Here is a 22,718-nt window from a genome sequence, read left to right as displayed (position 1 = left end):
TAACACCTCTTAACATGCAAAACACGCAAACAAACGATAAACTTGGCTCCTGAGCGTTCACAATGCAGCCAGTATCCCACTGCCCAGCGCTCCTGGGCACCTGCAGTCGGTCAAATTCCGTAACCAAATAGTTGCCAGGAGTAAGCACAATTCCTACACGGGACTCACTAGTCATTATTAGCTTTAGATACTGTTTTGTAGCTTGGAGAAATATGAAAGGGAGAAGTGTGTGTCTCTCGTTTAAGCGATAGAAGTAGAGGACGTGCAGGAGGGAACCGGGCAGCACAGTAGAACGCGGGGCCGGAGTTTTCCTGTCTTTCAGGAGCGCGGGAGGGCTGGTACGGGGCGGGCGGTCACGGCAACACCAGCACAGCCCAAGTCGCTCTCCCTCCCTGTTTCGGTGGCACTTAGGTGCAGCGGGCGCAGGACGAACCGGCGCTTCCCCGGCCCGCCCAGCACTGCGGAGGGACCCTTCGGCGAGGCGGAGGGGACGCTGCCCTGTCCCCGCGGCCAAGCGCCGGTGCGCTGGGGTCAGCGCGCCGGGCTCGGGGCTCGGACGGCAGCAGCAGTGACAGCATCTCCGCCCGTGCGCTACCCGGCTGAAGCCGAAATAAAACGGGAAAATTAAGGCGAAGGGAGCGGCCGCAGCCCCGCCGGCTCCTGGGCGGCTCCGGCTCGGGCCGGGGCGGTGGGTCCCGTCCCGGTGCCCCCCCGGCGGGGCAGGCGGCGCCGGCGGTCCGCCCGCGGGGGCGGTGGGGCGGGGAGCGCGGCGGCGGGGGGGCGGGCGCGGCGGCGGCGCTAGGGCCGCGCGTAGCGCGGGCCCGGAGGTGGGGTAGCTGCCGCCGCCCCGCTCGCCGGCAGTCGCGGGGAGGTCGCTCCGAAGTGAGGAGGCGCTGCCGCCGCCCCCCGAAGTTTGGCCGCGCCGCCCGAGACCTCTGCGCCGCAGCCCCGGCCAGGGGTGCGCTCCGCTCGCCCCGCGCCTCATGCCGCGGCCGCCGGCGCCCCGAGCGGGGCCGCCCCCGCCCTGAGCGGCGGTGGCGGGCGGGGAGCCCCCGCGGGCATCGCCCGCCCGCCGCCCCGCCGAGCGCCGGAGGAGTGCGGCCGCCCGCCCGCCGCGCGCCGCCCGCGCCCCGCCAAACTTCGACGCCGACAAGTGCCCGGGGCCAGCGGCGGCCCCGCTGAGCCCCGCCGCGACCCGCCGGCAACTTTGCCGGGGAGGAGCACCCCTGCCCCGCCTGCCCCGCGGCCCCTCATGCCGCCGCCCAGGGAGCCCCAGCGCGTCCCGGCGCCGCAGCGGCTCCGCGCCGCCCCGCGGTGAGGCTCGGGCAGCCCGAGCCCGCAGGGTGAGTACCGCCCGCCCGCCGCCCGGGGCGCGATGGGGAGGGGGGGCAGTGCGGCGCGGAGGGGCCGGTGCGTGTGCCGGGGGTGTGTGCGGGGTCCCCCCGCCGGGCTCCGGCCGCCGACCGAGGGCGGATCGGCGCGGGCCGCGCGCCCCCTGCCGCCCGCACGGAGCGGAGCGCGGCGGGGGCCGGGGCTGGGGCCGGTCGGGGCGGTACCTGCGCGGTGCCTCCTCCGCCGGAGCCGGAGCTCGGACCGGGCCGGGCTTTGAAGGGTCGCGGGCGGTGGGAGAGCCCCGAGGGAGCGCGAGCCCTGAGGGAGGGGCGCGTCCCTCGCGCGGCGCCCGCCCCGCAGCGCGGATTCACCCGCGCGGGGGCCGGGGGAGAGCGGCGGTCCCGGTGCGCAGAAGGCGGGGGCGGCGGCGCAGGGCATCGCCCCGCCGGTGAGGAGCGGCGGGCAGGTCACTGGTACCCAGCCTGGAAACAGTTGCTCCCTTGCATCGGAAACTGCAGGCGGCTTTCCTAAACATTCACATGCACGCAGAACCCCCAAAAGAAACCGCGCATGGCGGTGAGCAGCGCAGATCGGCTGAACCCGATAAAACAGATGCTTTTATACTCTCAAAGTTGGTGCATTTGCGTTTTTGGCCTCTGCTGAATATACTTTTATTGTTCTGCAATCAACTTTTCAATATTCTGCATCTGATGTGGTAGGAGCCAGCCTCACTTCTGCAGAGATGTTATCGGAGACAGTGAGTGGAACAAGCCGTGGAGATGCTTTTAAAGAGGGAATAAATCACTGTCTTGCCTAGGGACAATGCGGTTGAGGATGAGCAGCTGTGGCCTGGGAAGCCCGTCAAAGGGAATAAAACCACAGCAGAGCTTCCCCTAGCTTGTTTTTTTTTTGCTGTTGTTGTGGGGGGTTTTTGTTTTGGTTTGGTTTTTTCATGTGGAAAAAAATAAACTTTGATTTCTGGCATGTTTTTGGACCTTGAAAGAACAATCACCAGAGAGTTTCCAGCAGTTAGTGGCGATAGTCGGACGGAGTTCTGAACTTTGCCATCGACCCTCAGCCCTCTGACACTGATAAGAAGCGGCACCAACTTTCTAGCTACGTATGTAAAATATAGCAATAGCACAGAACAAATTCAGTGACCAGTAGGCATTAATTTTTGAGGCTAAGAACTTTCAGTTAGAAAGTCACCAGCTCACACCCTAACTTGAAAGCTTGGTAGCCCTTGTACCCTGGATACACTGTGTGAGGAGCATGTATTACCTTATTGAGGGTGAAAAATAATAATAATTTAAAAAGAAATTAACTGTTCCAAATGCTAACTTAAATTCCCAGAGGAAATACTTGCAGAACAGATTGATGCTGAGATATTGAAGACAGTAAGCCCCCATCATAAAGATTCTGGAGGAAAAAAAGCAGCTACGTAGTAAGGCTCTAAAACTTAAATAGCTGAAGTGCATTTTACTCCATATGCTAACAGCTGATGATACCTGGCAAGTAATAGCAGTGGTAGTATGATGTGTCACTCAGGAAAAAATAATGTGGGAAAACCAAAAGTATTTCAAATATAGTGCGGAATCCCAGTTTTTTGGTAGCAGAATGCTGTATTTTCTTTTCTTCATCCAATAAGTATTGACATTTTAAATTTCTCCTGAGGCAAAAAAACTTTTCTGTGCTAAATAGTTAAATAAGCTGGATAATGGAACATAAACTTTGTTTGGAGCAGCATTTGAGTCTAAAGACATCAAAGCAATTGTTTGAGTATGCTGCATTTCATACAAGTATTGACAGAAATGATGTATATTGTTAAATACAGGTGCTCTCCTTCTTTGCCTAGATGAGTGATTTTGCATTTATGAAAGGGGTCAATTTGAATATGTACCAGGTTCTCAAGTTGCCTAGGTGTAGCATGGTAAAAAACACTTGAGGTTTATTAAATGTAAGTTGCATGAGAGTTAGTTCTGTTTTGTAATACACATTATTTCCTATGTTCTAAACTTACTTTAAATAATTAATACCTGGAGTGGACACAAAGGAGCTTTTTACTTAGGCTTGTTGGATACATTCATCTGCTGAAACTGTTAGAGATAACAAACTTGAAACATGTTTCCTTTTGGATAAATCTGTTCTGCAGCTGCCGGTGTTGGGAGGTGACAGCCAGCACTCCTTGCCTGCCTTCGTTATTTTAGCCAGTTCTCCTCGGGCCGCCATGCACTGTAATCACTGGGTTTGGCTCTCGTTCCTGCTCGTGCGTGGTGGCAGGGTGCACTTGATCCAATGCATGGGCAGTGTGAGAGGTGATGGCTCGTTATTTTATCACCTCCTTCACGTACCTGCATTTGCAAAAGACGAAGGCCCGGAGCCCACCCCTATGGATTGCACAGTGACTTCCCAGCAGGGAGCTCGTGCAGGGCATCCAGCCGATGTGGTTTGTGTGGAGGGAGTTATCTGGGGAAAGGGGTGGATTATCACAGTGATGGAAGGAGGCAGAGGAGGAGTGTTTGCTACCAACACCTGATGAGATCTGAAGTTCTTCGCTGGCACTGATTCTGCCAAGATACATTTTATTTGTTCTGCTAAGGGGGTATATGCTCCATCAGCAGAATTAGCATGCTATGCGAGGTATGACTTCCCCACCTGGAAAGGGATAGGTGTGCTCAGAGCTCCCTCACAGCTGATTTTAGTCTGGGGGTCAGCTGCATGCTGTTCTTTCTCAAACGGCTGTAACATACTCACTATGGCCAGAACATCCAGCACTTCCCAGATGGAGCAGTGCTCAGAGGGAAACGTAGAAGCAGCAGATGTGGCCTTCTGCACCGTTGCCTCCCAATGTTTTCCATATTGCAGAGGCTGTGGCACATGGGAATGTTCAAGGCCCAAAACGTCCTGCAGTTCATACCGCTGTTGCTCCACAAAGGAGATCTCCAGGAGCCTTGTGCACTGGAGGCTTTGCATACATTAGCTAAAGTCCTTCCAGCAGTTTGCCCGTTCCCTCGCTCTCAGTCAGCAGGGAAGCTGATCCCTCTTTGTCACCTCCATGGCCCCCCAACACCCAGGGTGTGCAACTAGCAAAGCACTGCAGGGTGGAGGGGATCAGGGCATTAGTTATTCCTGATTTGTTTGATTACCTTTTTGGAAAGTCAAATGCACAGGCATTACTGGGGACAAAAAAAACCCACATTGCTTTGTGTTGCCCACAGCTAGAGGCTTAGGGTACAGCTGTAAACTTCAGAAACGTTATTCTAAACCTTTTTTTTTCAGAATAATTCAAATAGATATTCCTTAGCAATAGAGCACTGAAATGTAGAGCGCATATTGTGAGTGACTCTGCAAGAATAAATATAAGCAAGACAAATTGTATAGCTCCATCAGAAAAAACCCGGCAGCGCTCAGCACATGATCTTTAATGTGCTTTGGTCAATATCTTTCTTTGTATCAATGGAAGCTCATTAGAAGAAGATATTGCAGACTAACTGAGCCATGCCGTACTAGTTCTTGCCAAAGCTTGACATTTTTAATACATTAATAATATGTCTGTAATGTAATGGAAAACTATTAATCAGAACTGGTTATATGCCAGAAATTTAAGCTATAATTGGCTGCTTCTTGTCAGGAATGTCTGTCGTACACTGCTACAGCTGCTTAATGCTCGGATGTCTTGCACTCCCCTGCACTTTTTTCCTTGTCAGTACACTAAATTCAATCGATGTTATAGTCTATAATTCTGTGTAACGACCATCATTATGACTGGCTTACTTTAATGAGAATTCGTTATATGGGAAGTAGTTTAGCACAGTGTGTTAAGGTAGTGGCTTGCTTAACATTTAGTCCTATCCAGTCCTGTTTATTAGTGGATCTGGGTCTCAGTATTTATAAAAGGTTATTGGTAACTGAAGAGCTAGCAAGGAAGACAGTAAAGAAAACAATCTTTCTTTTTTTTCTTTTTTTTTTACCTGAATATGTAAGCTTGTTGTCTAAGGATAATTAAATGCAGTAACTTCTTTTTTCTACACACACACAAAAAAATATTATTCCAGCTATGATCAAGCCTTCTCCAATAAAGGGTATTTTATTTGCCATAAATTTAAAATAATTTGGCTCCTTTTCTAGCAGAGTAATTGTTTCCCTTTTTTATAATGACTGTTCTAAGCTAGGGAGTCTTGGGAATGGTTTTTTTCCCCTTAAAAATAGTAAAATACATTGGAAAGGACCAGAGGGAAGAGTATGAGATGTCTTTAGAATGACATGGAAAGTGTACCCTGAATTACTGAAATCCAAAATAATAAGTAAACGCTCCCATTGAAAACAAAAAACTACAGTCTAAGGTTCCTACAAAAACAACGGCACTACACAGTGTGCTCCTTGAAAAGATTTAATTTTAATTTGGTCTTAGATATTTCTGCTTTTGTGTCAAATTCAGATTTGAAGCTTAAATAATGTTTGAACTAATTGAGAATGATTATTGCATGAAAATTCAGATATTTGCCGCGTATTCTGATAAAATACATGAGAGTTGTATGGTAACACTTGATAAAATAAATATAATGGAAAATTGCATTTACGTCCATACGGCAATTATTGTAAATTACTTTGCTATGGAAACACAATTCAACCATCTGTTGGCATTTCATGGTGTCTGTAGTTTAGCTCAGTTTAGGATGAAGCATTATTTAAGTATAGGGAGGCTGCTTGCGAATAGCTTTGAAGATAAGTTTTGAAAATGCACACTACCAATGTGACACGCTAAGGAGCTTACCAGGTCACAAACTGCTTCCCATGGTTTTGGGGTATAGGAGGGTTCATGACATTGGGCATAATTTAAAACTGGGAAGCGAAGCAGGCTGCAGAAAGCGGCGACTTACGGTTGTTGCTTAACATCTGTCTGATGGGTTTGCTTAGATTTTAGCGTCCAGACAAAGGAATTGTAGAGGTGCTGTGGCAGTTGGCTGAAATCCTCATCCTGCCGAGAGCCCAGTGCCCTGGCTGCCCGTCCTCGGGTGGCATGGGCTGACACCAGGCACAAGCTGCAGTTCCTAGCCCTGATTTTCCTTGTCCATGTTAGGGCACTTATTCTGTCTTTGCCGTTTCCCTTGTACATAATTTGTATTTTTACCTGTGTTTTTTAAGGAATATACATTTTAATACGTTGTGATAGCATTATATAGTTAGTATATAACTATAGTATATAGTATATTATTAATATATAGTTAGGTAGTTGTATATAGCATTTTATACCTGTAATAGTATGACTGAGGTGCTAGAAACTAAGGGAATTTCTATTTCCTTTCTGAAGAGAGGAAAGGGCATGTATCTGCTGTGAAATAATTGCTGAGTACTCAGGTACAGCCACACTCAAACCTAAGAAAGTAAGAGGGGGAAAACATCCTTATAATAAACTACAAATAAGCCATTATCCTTATCAGTAGTTTGTCATCAGTGTAGTCAGTAAATCACAGTGCAAAGAAAAAAAAAGGAGCAAAGCTCTTCCAATGCAAACGAGGAATTTCAAGGAAATTGAATTGTGCTTGCCATATCTTCGTTATTCTTTAAAAAAAAAAAATCTAAGAAATGCGTAAAGGCTTTGGGAGCTCATTGAGGTCCTTTGGCCAAGAAACTACCAGCACCTGATAGTCCTGATACCCAACTCTGTGTCACTTTAAAAAAAGAACCTTCCTGCTGCTGCCCCACGGTGCTGGGCTGCCTGCTCCCCTGCCCGCCTGCACCATCTGGGCAGTGGTTGAGTTCAGTAGTTTGCTCTTCCGTTTTGCTAGGGTAAAAATACAGTTTTGGAAGCAGGAACCTCTAAATCACCTGGAACATTATAAATTTGTCTTTGTTAGAGAAGAGCTAAACCTTTCATGTCAAAATACTTTTTACTCTGAATGATTTTGGTAGTTTGTTCATTCTAGCACAGCACCCACAGTAAAGGTTATCCATATTATACCAATTTGCTTTATATTGTATCAAACCTCCAAAATGTCAACATATCGTATATTTTGTAATGCATCGATTCTTGGACAATAACTCTAATTCTTATTGTTTCTAAAAGGGTGCTGGTGCCAGAAGAAAAGAATGATTGATGGGAAACAGACACCAGCCTGTAGACACTCATCCTTTTGCTTCGGATACTGATTTATCAGTGTGTCTGGGCATCCCCTGCGAGCCCTGAACACAGAGGATCACTCAGGGTTATCGACAGTGTAGCTGAAGACCTGCAACTTCACAAATTATTATCTGCTATTGGACATCTTTTACAAGAAGCCTGACAGATAAGTTATAAGACAAAGGACAAGCGCTGCATTGCTGTGAAAGGCTGTCATCAGGGCCTGGGTGGCTTCTACCAAAGTCTTTAACATAGTGAAATAAACATCCTATCCTAATGCTTCACGTTTGAGTTGGAACCTATTTTATAAATATATACATGTGTATGTACGTATAATCTATAGACCGCACGTAAGCCAGCACTGAGCATCCTTGCGAAGGTGACATAAAAGGATTTAGAAATGTATTGGTCAAGATTCCTGTCACTTCATGCCCTCTGGGTTACTGTCTCCTCCATGATGCAGCACTACCCTTCTGTGTGGGGACACTATGACGTGTGTAAGACTCAGATTTACACAGAAGAAGGAAAAGTATGGGATTACATGGCCTGCCAGCCAGAAGCCAGAGATATGATCAAATATGTAAAAGTGACTCTGGATCCTCCAGACATAACATGTGGAGATCCTCCTGAGACCTTCTGTGCGATGGTAAGGCAAGCTTTTCGTTTTGCATAATTAGTGGGTGTATATTTGTGATAAATGGCTTCAAAATGGAAGCCCTAGAGCACACATGAAATTATCCAAGAAAATCATATTCCAAAATGTGAAAAGTTCTGCTGAACAAAATGCTGAGCAGTACATTAAGCTGGGCAATGAGATGTTCTGCTTATGAGTACCTGACTTGACTTTGCCTGAATTCGGTGTCTCTCTAGGTCAACTTTTAATGTATCAAAAGCAGCATAAAACTGCTAGTGCGCTAACCCATAGCTGGGGTGGCCTTTGCCTGCATCAAGAAAGAGTTGAGTGAACTGATTCCAATACAATCAGTTTAAAGCATCATAGCATGGTATAATTAAGCACAGTTCCCAAACAATGAGACCAATTGAACTCAAATTGCTGAAGCTTAAAAGTGATAGTAGGAGTTGAGCTGGTAAAGTTTTTCCAGCTAGCCCACACAGCCATAGGCAGCATTGCTAGAGCCTTGCTATTGCACGCAGCAGATCCGTACCTGTGCATGTGGACAATGCAGCAAAAAACCCCTGCAAGTGAGGGCCAGCTCCACCATCTACTCACAGCTTTCTTCTTAACTGGAACTGTAGGCATTCAAGCAACCTAAAAGAGACTAAAGTCAAGCTCCTTATTTTAGATGGTCCTAAAATTAGAGACTGGATTTGGAAATGTTTGGCATGGTAAATGATTGTACAGGTATGAGAAACCAGGCAGACACTATATATACAGATATATGTATGTATATCAATCCTTTACAGCTGTGCTGCTCCCAAGTGTTTGATAAATCATGCTGTGAGAGGTCATTTGAGTTAAAGGAGATCTTCAACTTCTTTCTCCTCACAAACTTAGAGGATTCATTTTATTTGCCATTGAATATTTCTGTTAAATATTGAGTGGAAAATACTGTGTTCTTTGACTAGAAAATATGAGTTTGAGATGGGGCCTCTGGTGGTCTAGTGGTTAGAGTGCCTGACTCTCACCTCTGCAACCTGGGTTCAATTCCCAGCCCCCTGGGCAGGTGGAGCTCGTCAGCCTTGATAGGCAATCCACCTAAGAGAAGGTCACTCTAAACAAACCTACATCCTGGGGACCTCACTGCCACTGTCCAAGCTTTGCTCGGCCCCGGCAGATGAACCTCAGGACTAAAAGTGGGCTCAGTTCAGCGCACGCTGTGTCTCACCTAAAAATCCACGGCGCAGGCTGGAAGGGTTAATGACCTTTCCCAAAATCGTCGCTCGCGAAGACTGGCCATTATATGAGTTTGAGATACAAAACATGTACTTACGTCTGTTAATGCAGCACCAGAAACTTACATCACATTACCTACGTAATTTTAGATTTGAAAAACTAAGGAGTTCTGGTAAGTGAGGTTATGATAACTGAGAAAAGTCTACAAGATACCTATTTGCCTGTGTACAAATCATCATTGCTGGGTGACAGCATCCCTGCAGGAAGGAAATTTGCTTTTAAATGCCTTGTGGCATCATTTTCCACCACTACTGTTCTGTAAGGAGTTCAGATCCAACCACACATCCATTTAGGGCATTATTTGCACGCGTGCAGCTGCTTCCCACATACATTATGGTAATAGCCACGTGATAAATTGCAGAGCTACATGAATAAATTACATTCACTATGAACCTTTGACTGCACCACTTGCTCTCTGCCCGCTAATCCATCTCTGCTGACATGGCTTTGACACTCTAAACCTCCAAGCAGTTTCAAGCAGCCACTGTTTAGAAACAAATAAGAGCCATGTGCCCCACATAATATCATCTTTTCTTTTTTCTTAATCTTGAAATATATTTTCTCCCTCTGAATAGTAATAGCTGTGATTTAGCCCTCAGTGATGTTTACTAAACTCATCATGTAATATGAAAAGTTGTTATTTTAATGAAAAAAAAAAAAAAAACAACAAAACTGTCCAGCAAAACTTGTTTCTTCCTTTTGGTGGAGATAAACATTGCAGCAGTTCCTCTCTTAAGTAATTCCTCGGGTTTCTGAAGGCCTTTGTTATCAGTCCATTCTCTAGTTAGAATAATGATTTTAAACATAAAAGAACCAACCAAACAAAAGACATTTTGATTAAGTATTAAAAATGGTGCCAGAACTCCTCCTGAAAACAGTTGACCTCGCAAGGTCATCAATGCTGTGATGTGGGATGAAAGTTTGCTTGGGAATGACCTGAGGTTACAGCTGTAGCTCCCTTGCCTCTTAAGCCTGTGAGATGCATAAGATGCACGACAATCCTCACAGGAAAAGTAGAGAAAGAGAAACAACTGGAGGAGAGGGAGAGAGAGCCCGCACAACGAGGGTGTGTATTTAGTGACGTGAGTTTAGAGTGACTGACTCCTACGTCGTAAACCCTTGCGTTTGTTTCCAGTATAGCTGTATATTGTACATACACACTATATTTAGATGCACACTGGTAATGGCTTGGCTTATTTGAAACATTAGGAAAATGACAGAAATATTTGATATTCCCAGGGTACTGTCCATGGCCACAGCAGAGCACTCTCATCCCTAGAAATGCTTCACAGCTATCTGTACTATAGCTCCATGTAGGAATTGGACATTTCCTTCAAAATGAGCTTTTACATATGCCTTTGGCATTTTTGAGGAGATCTTTTATTTTTGTGTTCATTTTTAGTTTTAGAAAATGAGTTAAGAAGATAGCACTGACATACTTGGAGAAGGTGGGCAGTGGAAAAAAGAGTGCTTTCATGTTAGGCATGTTCTTGTGCTAAAAAATCCCAAATTTGAAGTGACAGAGATGCATAGGTTTCTTTTCAGCATGGTGAAGTGCCAAACCAACTTACACAAATGCTTGGTTTTGTGAGTACTGAATATTTGCCTGCTAAACCTGTACCATTGTTTTGTTTTTGAAATCAGGTTAACACTGACTTGGAGAAAGTCAGGGTCCTTTCTGATAATTCTAACAATAAGCAAGGGTACGAAACAGCCAAGTCTGCTTCTGCAGGATGAGAAGGAGGTTGAAGCAGCCTTCTGTTTTATTTCCATATCAGTTCTAGGATCGGGCTTAGTAACTTTCTGTTCACCACAGACTATATGGACTCAGGTAGCTGTTGAGTCTCTGTCAGCTTTTGCTGTAGTATAGATTATATCCTTGAAACAAACCAGACTGAGAGGTTCATCCAAGTCCTGCTGGGAGATTATGGTAGAACCTAAGGCAGTCTGTGAGAGGGAGATGATAATAATCTGCAATAACACACAATGGAGTCATGTGTTGCAATGTACACAAGCATACAATACAGAGGAGATGGGCAGGTAAATTTGCCTCCTACTTATTTCAGCATATTCCCCATGGAATTAGATGATCCTCCTAGTCCATTATGAATTTTTACTTAATGAGCTTGTTGAGTATATAAACTGTATAACAGGGTTTTGCATACATAGATTTGTTGCAAAATTCACCACTCCTAGTTGGCATCTAAGCCCAGCACATGGTAGCTCACCACTTGCAGGTACCTTTGGGTTGTCCCTCTAGAAAAACATTTGTAGGTATTATGGGGAACACGCAGCCGGAAAACAACCCCACAGTTGCTTTTATGCATCTATTCTGAGAATAACATTAGAGTCTCTGGTGACATTCAGTACTGACAGCTCTTGAGATTATTCTGAAACCTCAAGCCCCTGGAGTCCTATGATTATGTGAGATTCCCAGCTTTCATTTAAAACATCATCTTTATTTGCTTAGTCCTTCTGGTTGCAGGGAAAAGTTTGGAAATGAAACCAAGAAGCTCAAAAAGCAGAAGCCAAATAAATAGCCCTTCAAATTATTATTTGTTTAAAATCTCATCATATTTAAAGTCACTCAGGATTTTTACAACTTGGAAAGGATTTTGCTCAAGAGAAGAGATGCATGAAAGAAACTTATAAACAAATAAGCGGTTCACTGCTAAGAGCAGTGAACAGTATATAGACATGGAGTTGCATGTGTCTGTAAGGAGGATGTGACAGCATCCTACCACAATTAGTATTCATCCTGCCAGGATAACCAGCTCCCTGTGGAAAGGGTTGACTGGTCACTTCTGGCTTCCCTGTATGTTTTAAAGCAATTTTTAGTTGTTTAGAGTGAGGCACAAATGCTGGCAGAAGGTGCATGTCTGCTTTCTGTGGTATTCTTTGAAGGAAATTTGGCTATCTTTTGTCAGTCACAGAGCTGGACTGAACAGCCACAGTTTGAGCCAGTGTGACCATTCCTGCAGGTCTGTAATTCATGAACTTTGAGCACTTGGCATTGCTAAGAGTGTGTCTGGCACCGTACGCTTATGCTTAGTTGGCCTGGGAGGAGAGGGAAGGAAGAGGAAGGAAAAGAGAGAAGAGAAAGAAGCTATTTGCATTTGCAGAACTGCGGGATTCACTTTGCAGAGATACTGTAAGCAAATTCTGAAGTACTTGGTGGTGCTAGTTCTTGTGGCTTGCAGCATTTCCATTTACTAAACAAATCTGCTTTAAATCCCTAGGAGTAACTAACAGTTGGTGAAATCTACTTCCCTCTTTGTAAGCACTTGTTACAATTCCACAATACTCTGTCCAGTCATAAAAATAAACAAATCTGACTTCTTCTGACTGTCACCATCTTTGGCCCTACAAGAACAGCACGTGGGTGGCTTCTGGTTTCTTTATTTCTAAAGCGTTTGCTGTCTATACAACTGGTACAAGCATCAGGAACCCCATGATGCTCACGCTCAGAGGTCCCATTGCCCCACTCACACCTGCCTTGCACACGGACCAGCCCTCTTTCCTGAAATCCAGCCTTTAGCATGAAGTTTCCATTCAAACCTTAGCCAGCATTAGTGTGCAAATTCATCATGAATTTAACCAGGAGACTCCTAGTGGCTATTGCTGTAATTTGCAAACTAGAGATGAATTTATGTTACCGACCTGTATTTGCAGTTTAGCAAGGTCTAAACCCAAACAGAAAATTGTAACACCATCCCTCATCCCAAGGGCTAAAAAATGATGAAATTACCATCAATTATAGTTGCCTGTAGCTAATTTCCTTCATAGGGTAAACAGAAGCTTGAAAAGAAGCCTGCAGATGGGAGGCCTGAGCATTTGTACAATTTATAGAGCAGAAATGCTGATGACAGTAGAAATTTGAGCCCTTGAGTGCTCCTCTGTATTTCATAGCCAATCAAAACTAAATTAAGAAACAAAGATTATTAAAAAGTCTTCTGCGCATGTAATTCTGGCATAATATTATGAGGTGGACATTAAATTTTTCCCTCTGAGACTTTCAGCATCATTAATATAGCATTCCTTTAATTACAAGTAGGCTCATATTCCTTAAAAAAGGGAAAATACTGTGTAGCATAGTTAGTGATACCATTATTACGTTTACTAAAATAATTAAATGAACAGATACTTTTCTGAGTAATGTATAAATCAAAATGTGAAATAAAAATTGTTTTTGGAAGCATTTTGGCATGCATACATCCATTCTCGAGAAAGACATTTTAAAATAGTGTTGAGCAATATCATTAAGAGATGCTGTTAAGAAAAAAGCTCTTTTCTTTTATGGGCTGAATAAGAATATACAATCCTTCATTTTTATTCTGTCTGTGTAATCTTACTAGATAGCACAGGGTAGAATGGGAGCAGGGAGTTAAAGATGAGGCTATTTCTACTGTCTTGTTTAAAGTGCATTTTCATAGTTGTATATTTTAAAAGTATGTACAGCTCGAAGTTATTGCAGACTTTATTTGCAGCACCTGCATTCATCTAATTTGAATTCTTTTTGAACACATGTAGTTATTACAAGTGTTGCTTTGTCATTGTAGGAAAGCACCTTATCCTTCAGGGAGCAGAGTTTTTATTTTGGTGTTTCCTCTTAAATTACTGAATATTTAATTACATTTCTAATACCCTGAGACTCGTATGGCGAGCTACAACCCCTTCCCCTGTCCCCTGTGTAGGGCAGGACACCTCAGCCACCCCACTGATATGTCTGTTCCTGCCGAAGCACCACTTAGCTCCGTAGGTAGCAGCCTTAGAGCAGCTGTGAGGACGAGAGGAAAGCGAGAAGCACACGAGAAGCACACACCGTGCCCTTTGCTCCTGCCATCCCCCCCCAGCGCCCTCCCACTGGTCAGCGCGGAGATAACATCCTACCTGTGCCTTCGGCAGCGGCTGCTGCAGACACTTCAAAGGCGCCTCGGTCCTCGTGGGAAAGGATCTCTTGGTTTCATAAAAGATAAAAAAAAAAAATTGGGTATAATTAACGACAGCAGAAATAAAAAAATAGCTTGGGAAAAAATCTCTGTTTTCTTCCAACTGGAAGCAATCTAAAAATTAATAATTGCTCCTAAATCAAAACTGAGGATTAGCAGTAAAACAGATTTGCATTTTATTCATTATCACACATCAAGATTCCCCAGTAAATCATTAACAACACTCTGGCCAGTTGCTTTTTTTTTTTTATTCTCAGTTACGCTTTGGGTACTGGAATGTTTTCAAGCCTTAAACAAAGCAAAAGCATGCCCACAAAGTACATAAGTTGTTAAAACTATATATTTGGGGCTAAAACAGGGTTCCTAAACAAAGTCAAGGACTTCTACATATTTTTAGTTGCAGAGTTTGTGCAACTAGTATGTGTAGAAATGCATCCTTTTAAGGAGATATATATTCTATAAATACACTTTATAAAAGCAGCTGTTAAGCTTTTTCTAACATTGCCTTTATTCCATTTGGTACTTACTCTTCTATTTTGTTTTTCTCCCCCTGAATGTAGCTGAGAATAGTATATTTTTTAGACAATTATTTTAATAACAATTGATGTTGAAAAGCAAGGAACAGCTCTGGGGGTGATTGTGGCTCTGTGGATGAGGTTCTTACAAATACCTGAGCTGGTGACTGCCCTGCTCCCCTCCTTCCAGGCCCCCCAGAGCACCAGGTGGATATCTGAGGGGAGCTGCTCAAGTACTTCGGGAGCTTGGGGTTTTGGCCTTGTTTGGTTGTGGAACCAGCAACACCAATATTATAAAGAAATAAACAACTTTCCCTATAAAATGAATACCCAGACATCCATGGGGAATCTGAGTGGCTTGCTGTCAATGTAGCTGGACCAGAAATGTCCCCTCAGCAACACCTTTAGTGCCATCTTCTGCAGTAAAAAAAAATACTACTTTATAAATAAAATCTTTACTAGCAACCTATTGTAAAGTGAACCACTTCTGGTGAGGCAGAGGTGATCTCAAGCTTGTGGCTCACTGTAGGAAGACTCCTAACAAGATTTGTTGGGGTGCAGAGCCAATGCAGTAAAGCAGCATCCGGACTGGTGCTCCTCAACCGGGGCAGGACAGCGCATCCCTCCTGGGCTCAGGGGAGGCAGCACCGGGTGACCCTGTTTCTTCTCTGCTAGAAACCCTGAACTGAGAATTTTTTCCAGGGTGGTAAATCCTCTTTTCAGCAGAGTGACCTTTGGTTTCTAACCGGAGGAGCAGTGGTGCAGGATCGCCCCCCTCACAGCAATCGACCAGTTTGCTTTCGCACGTTTTGGTCAGGGGCACAATGTCCTGCGGTCCCAAGTGAGCTGTGCAGCGTTAGGCTTTCCAGGCTGCTGTCTTATTTTGAGGACAGTGTACAAGGAGTGTGATATTATATTTCTTCCTGCTGTGATGGACAAGTCTCAGAGTGTGAATTTTGGATTTACTTGGCAAAACTAAGCAGAAATAGTTTTACGCTGCTCAAGTTTGTCCAAATTATCTGCATAAACATGTTTTTCCCTCTTCATTTATGTCTCTTCTTGTATGTCTCTAAACCGCAGAGTTTCATGTTTCTTTCTTGCAGAGCTTATACTTTGTAATGGCTAAAAATCACTGGAAACTAAATGCAGGTTCCTGAGGCACTTCCATATATTAAAATTTCCATGTGTAAGCATCTTAGTTGAAACAAAGCCAAGTGAACTCAGCCAACAGTTCCACAAACCTAGTGTACGTCAGGACAACCAATTTGGTTACTGAGCTCCCCAGAGTCCTTTGAGAAGGCAGAAGTCAGTAAGTTGACTCTCAAGTAATGATTTTAACATTTAGAGATTTATATTACTTATAAAGGATCCAGTCCCATATACAGCCCAAATCACCTTCATTTGTTCAAGAAAAATTAAATTAACAAACTGAGACAACAGTCATGCTCTTCCATCCCTTCTGCTCCATGCTGGGGAGCAGAGGGGGAGACATACTGACAAGCAGTAGCAGTCCCTGTTAACAGAATATACCCACCTCCTTATGCAAGGATGAAAACCTGTCGTTTGTTTTTATCCACAGAGTTTAGAAAGGGCTGAATTTCCTGAATTTGCTGGAGATGGTCGGTTTTAGTCTGAGTGCCACTGACACTTTTTTTTTTTAATACAATACCGATACTGTTTTGCCAAAGCTGCCATTTCTGATACATAAAACAGCATACCTATTTAGGAGTAGCTAAAACCAGGTGAGAGATTAAACCAAATATTTTTTTACGTTTTTCAAGGCCTATGAGTACTAGGTGAATCTGAAAAGTAAAAAATATCCCAGACACCATGCAGATCATTGACTGATGAGATACAGATCCCTGTGTACTCTGGAATGCTAATCTCCCTAGCTAAAATGTAGGAAGTAGTTCTGTACCCAATTTACTTGTAGAAACAATGACTGTTGATACACATTTTAAGTATGGAAGTTTATGTTTTCACAGGTCACTTGCAGTGACATCATCTTGATCTACAAGTACAAATATAGCTAGGGACATGAAAATCCTTGGCATTGAGCTGACTTGGCAACGTGCATAAGTGATTTCATGTAGCTTTGATGTTTGCTGCGTTGTGTTTTCTGGAAAATGGTTTATTTCTTATCTTCTAGTTCTTTACGCAGATTGTTTATGTGGAATTTAGGAACAAAAAAGGAGAGGAAAGAAAAGGGTGCAAATGAATTTTAATTATGTTTACTACGAGCAAAAAATTGTACTATATCAGGGATATTTTATGTCAGGCTTCATCCCAGAGAGAATTTTTATCGCTAAGTAGTTGTAAAACCTTTAAAAGAAGACACCATTATGATGAAAGGAGCATTTTCTTACATGTACATACTGTGTCTTTCCAATATCTTGGTGCATTTTAGATTTTTATCTGTAAAACTGTCAAAAGCCACATTTTAGCTCATCAATTTGATTTTTACCAGCTACACCTGCTCACAAGACGCTTTCCTCTAGCAAAAATTAGAAACAGAGTTACTTGTGGGTGACATTTACAAGTGACTGGGGAGGAGGGAAGCTAAAAAATAAATAAATAAAGAGGAATAGCAAACAACTACACAAAAGCCCTCCTCCTTTAAAAACAGCAATATGCATTGCTATAGAAGAAAAGTACAGAATGCAATTTTCTAACTGCTAAAACAACTTTTTATACACGTGCTATTTTCCCCATCTGTTTTTATCGCAGGCTTCCAGACTCTGACAAGCCTCTTGGCTTCCTTGACCATATGGATCTGCCAAGTGGTAGGAATACTGTAGGGATAGCCTGCAGAAATATCCTAGCAAGGTGTCTCGCTTTGCAAGAGTTGACTCAGACTTCCAAACGTGTTAAGTAATGGGTGTAAGGGGTTCAAGCATTGTAGCTTTCCTCACTAAATTTGTGGGGTAAATTTTTGCCAGTAGTTTGCAGCCAAAAACCCCTTTTTTCTGAAAAAGAAGTGAGATAAGCTTTTGAAAATAAACAGTTAAGAGCATAGAAGCTTTTGTTATCTAAAGCACTGGCTTTGATTTTTTAAAAAAGGTGTCCTTCAATAACTAAAAGGCAGGTGGAAGTGAATCAGCATGTATATTTTGTGCCTAACACTAGTGTTTGACTTTCCATAAACAGGACTTGAAATGTGATCTTCCATTGAAATTAATGGGTCCTTTTTTGCACAACAGAAGGACTCCTAACAGCAAAGGATGGTGACAAAATAAGGCTTCCTTAGCAGTGTGCATTATCCTCTGTACTGTACTGGTTTGAAACTCTCAAACTGGAAACCTTGAAACCATCCTAAGTAAAGGCATGTAAAGTGAGCTTCAGTGCAGGGCAGGTCGTCTGTAGTAACAGGACAGGATTTGGATAACGGGATATTATCCATCTTTTCTTGGGTACAGTTTTGGGGCATAGAAGAATACACTGAAAGCATATTTTAGATTATCTAGCTGGAAAATGCCAGCTAGAATACACAGATAGAATACATAAGAGGGTTTCCATATTAAAATATACCATTTCAGTGTTGTGTATCTCATGGCTTATTTGTCTTCTGTCCTTTTCAATTATTTACTGTTATTACTAATCTTCCCGTAGTTCTCCATAATTGCATCATCATCGGTTGCAGCACTCGAACATTAGCTAACCATCATCATTTAATAACTTTAAGTTTTTTAGGTTTAAAAAGAAGTCTCAAAAAAACACTACCAGTTGCCTCTTTTTGTTAATCAGAAAAGGTGGGATTTTCAGCATAACATTTTATGAAATTTTAAGCCTTGACAGAGAGTATGCCATTTTTCAATGTTAAACAGTGGACTGATGTCTGAAATTCATGTGGGGTTTGTCTGGGTTTTTTGAAGCCATATACACATTTGCTTCCCCTCCTTCTACAAGTTTTTTCAAGTCCTCAGCTGATGTAAAGGTGTGTGTGTGCATTTAGTGGCATAGTGGAAAAGGTAGCTCCCATACATCTGCCCCTTGTGCTGTCCATGCACCCCTCCTGGGTGCCATCCTCTCTTTCCATTCACCCCAAAATGTAGGCTCTTGGAAATGGTGGGGAGAAAAAAGACTAATGAGAGAAATGAGGAGTTGTTCCAAAGAACAGAAAAGCCTGCCTTCCTCCTCACTGCATCCCTGTCTTGTCATACCTTAAATGCTCCGCACCTTAAGAAGCTAGCAGAGCTGATGGGTTTGTTCTTTCTTGGACTTCTACCTTTTCTGGGTAAAAATCTCTTTGAAAAGGGTGCAGACCCATACAGACCTCATCTGGGGACTTTAGATGGGTACGGGTGAAGTGTTTTCTAAATGTTTTCCAAATTTAAAGATTAAATAGTTCAACAGTAGGATGGGAGAAGCGTGTGCTGAAATGTGGATCCGTGGATAAGAACCCCTCATTGTTCTGCTTTTCCTAGGTGCACACTCTCTAAGACAGTAAATACATTGCAGGAGCTCAGAGAAAGCAGGCACAGTCTTTTTACAGGCCACGTTCAGCTCTTCTGATCAATGACAATCTGGATAAGAATTTGGAGTAAATGTCATTCTGGTGATTGTATCTTGTTAAGGGCCTCATACTGCTAAGTAATGGGCTTGGAATGATGAAATTGTGCATAAGATCAGAAACAAAAATCAGAAAGCAGCAAGGCCCCACTGGATTTAACCTTAACCTCAGGGATTTTTTCAGTTCCCATCCTCAAGGTCATTGCATCTGTACTAATGCAACTATCAAGATCCAACTCCTGCCAGGCCAGTTCTTTCTCATACTTCAAAAGATTTACAGGAACTGACCAAGAAAAAAATAATGTTCTTCATAAATTACTGCAGAGATGAATGGCAGCTGTGCTCTCAATGACCTGTTTTAACACTTTTTTTAATGACACCACCCTATACGAGCTTCTCTCAACTCCTGTCACATAAGCCACAGTTGGGTTTTTTTGTCTTTCATCCTAGCCAAACACCAAGGCCTCAGAAAGTAAATGTAACGGTCATGCTGAGCAAGCCTTTGCTGTCACTGCCTTTACTCTGGATTAGTAATTGTTTAATTTATAATTATGAACTGGAAGAGCAGAACAAGTTTACTTTTACAGTGATGAAATAAATAATAAATTGCAAAAAACTGTTTTTAATAGTGAATATTTTTGAAATTCAAAAATATCCCTCTGAACCAAGGATCAGATGCACAGAATTTTGCTGAGAAATACATGTGAACATGTAGCAGTGCAGCTATAGCAAAGGGCTGCTGCTGAAGAAGAGGGCAATAAACCTCATCTGAGCTAGGAAGGTGGCCTACGAGGTGATGCCAGTCTCAGTGGCAGACGCTGCCCTGTATCTTACACACACCCAGAGTGTCCCAGGAGGTGTTGCAGCCCCTAAACAACCCATGGCGCATGCAGAGAAGCATATAGCAATGTTGCATCTCAGAAGATGATGACACAGATCCCTCCTATTTCTATGCAGAACTTGGAGAATTCTTGGATAACTTGTTTCCAGTAGAAATCAGCTTTTCTCCATATGACAGATGCTTATGAGGTTCTAACGGTTTTGTCACACAGACTTTGTCGGAAGACATTATCTGGCCCATAAACACATGAAGCAGAGAAACTTATACCTGAGCCTACAATACTGCTGTACCTGATAACATAGATATTTATTTCAACCCTGCGCTTCATAGATCTCCACATGCCAGGTAGTTGGGTTCAGTTATTATCAACTTTAATTATTTATAGTTTTCTGCCCTAGGTTTCTTAAGGCTTTATGCAGAAAAGCAGTACAGAAGGTAAGCACAACACAAAATAAGGGCACACTTTACAGGGAATCTACAGAACCTGAAACTAATGAGAAAGAGTCCTTTCCTACAGTACCTGTGGCTCAACATCTTATTGTGCAATCCATGAACCTCGCAGGCTTTGAGCAGATCTGCAGCTGTAGAAAAGAGCTGTTTCCCAACTTGGTTTGGGTTTTCGGTGGAATATTTTTAGGTTTTCTCAGTTTGAGTCACATTTCAACTATTTTGCTTCTTTTTTGTAATTTTCTTTGTTAATTGTATGTGCAAGGGTCACAGAAGTAAAGCTGTAAAAAAATCTAATTTTATCGTGCAGTTGATTTATGAAATGATGCTCAGTTCCTTCAGTTTGGGAAAATAACATATACCACTAATAATCTCTCAGAACTGATTTAACACCGTATTCTATTGCAGTGCTAGGAAGAAGCCAAGGACTTGTAACAATCTGTCATTTGCAGTGACATTTTTATTACTCTTTCAGAAATGCTGTGCTTTAATTGTCTTCCTGCTTCAAATCAACTGCTTAGTTTGCTTTATCAGTATTTTTTTCTCTATAGTTACAGTTGCCCTTGCTGTAAGAAACCTAAACTCTCTGTATATTCCTGGCATGGTAACTGCCAACAGGAACAGGAGCAGAGAACCTACCCATGTCCTTCTAATTTAAGAGAGCGGAAATGCTATTGATTGCAAGTCACATTTTTATGGAGTTCACACCAAATTCCTTGTAGACCTGCATTCCAGGCAATTCCCCTCGATTCACTAGGATTGACCTGAGAGAAAAATCCATCAATATAATATGCCTTTTTTTTCCAATATTACAAAATATTGAAATAGCTTTGCTTTCAAATATTAAAAAGAAGCTGCAAGCTCTTAATTTAGTAGCAATGTCGCTAGTGCTTTAGCATCTTCTGCAGTGTGCCTCCAACTGATGAACTGAAGCACAACTATAAATAAAGATGATGTCTTTGTCAGCTTGTGAGAAAAAAGGGTTGGATTTTGGGTTTGGTTTTTTTTCACCTTTCCTGAAAGGACATGTAGTAATATGTCTCTAATCTTTTTGTTTGCTTAATACATACATTTATCTGTTTGGTGGGTTACTGATTCAAAACAGTGATTTTTCGCCTGCTGGTTCGCAGTATAGCTCAGTGAACAACAGGAACACAGCCCTAAGATTGCATTGTATACAATTGGCACTCCAAAGTTTAATGATTGTGTTAAGTTCTCAGCTTTACAGTTCAGGACTTAGAGCTGCTCATCTCTTTTCAAGTGAGAGGCAATTTTCCTCCACCCCAAAATGAACTGAACCTAGCCAAATCACAGTCTCAGACCTGTAGACTCTGTGTATCCTCTGTGTGTCTCAATGATGAGGGGTCCTCTCCCCACATCCCAAATCCTTGGGATATCCTTTTCATGGTTGAGCTGCTCCTTTACCACTCTGTATCTGATAACTGAGAAGCTGTCTGAGGAGCAAATGGTTTTGTTGGGTTGGGTCTACCTACTCCGTATTTTAAGAGAATACCTGTCAGAAAAGCATTGTTTCACAAATCCCCAGACTGGGGACCCAATGCAATGACAAAGAGGAGGGACTTGATGATGGCTGTGGGAGGATGGCTGGTCTGCATGCTAAGAGGTTTTAATGGAGCAGAGGAAATCTGTCCTGGCTTCTGACTCATAAATGCATTCAGGCAAAATAACAATTGGGAAAAAAGAGAGTTAATTTTCAGGGCTTGCATGCCTTCAGATTTGTTTGCTTGAGAATATTTTTGGAGGGTAATGTTAGATGCTAAGGGAAAGTTACAGCAAGGCTTGTGACTAATGGATAAGATGCAGGATGCTCTGTGATGCTACAAGAAAAATGCTGATGCAGTTAACTGATATCAGAGAGATGAAATAGCACTAGCATAAAAAAAAACCAAACAAACCCTGAAAGATTTCGTCAAGGTTTTGAGATCCCACCTCGGTATCATTTTAGAGGGTGTTTCTGACTGGTAGCCGCACTAATAACTGCAGATTAAAGTGTCATACAACTCGATTAACTAGGTGAAGGGAAAATAGCAACATTTTCTTTTTAATGAGATGTCTGCTCTCTCCTCTT

General features: G+C 43.0%; 1 protein-coding gene across 8 annotated transcripts in view; it reads left to right on the top strand.

Moving 5' to 3' along the window:
- Positions 1-1,125: 1,125 nt before the first annotated feature.
- Positions 1,126-22,718, top strand: part of NTNG1 (netrin G1) — a 151,510-nt gene continuing 129,917 nt past the window's right edge. For 2 of the 8 annotated variants that reach the window (XM_027742821.2, XM_027742823.2), the window contains exons 1-2: positions 1,126-1,343; positions 7,400-8,099. In XM_027742821.2, the coding sequence (XP_027598622.1) occupies positions 7,854-8,099 (246 nt within the window). In that variant the 5' untranslated portion in view covers positions 1,126-1,343; positions 7,400-7,853. Of the gene's footprint in view, positions 1,344-1,680; positions 2,453-7,399; positions 8,100-22,718 lie in introns of those variants that run through there. The other 6 variants (XM_027742824.2, XM_027742825.2, XM_027742826.2 and 3 more) reach the window with 5 other exon arrangements.

This window comes from Pipra filicauda, unplaced genomic scaffold, assembly GCF_003945595.2.
Source record: "Pipra filicauda isolate LSUMZ 115617 unplaced genomic scaffold, ASM394559v2 scaffold112_size3218982_pilon, whole genome shotgun sequence".
Taxonomy (NCBI): domain Eukaryota; kingdom Metazoa; phylum Chordata; class Aves; order Passeriformes; family Pipridae; genus Pipra; species Pipra filicauda.
The sequence above is the reverse complement of the archived record's forward strand: the minus strand, read 5'-3'. Positions and strand labels throughout refer to the sequence as shown.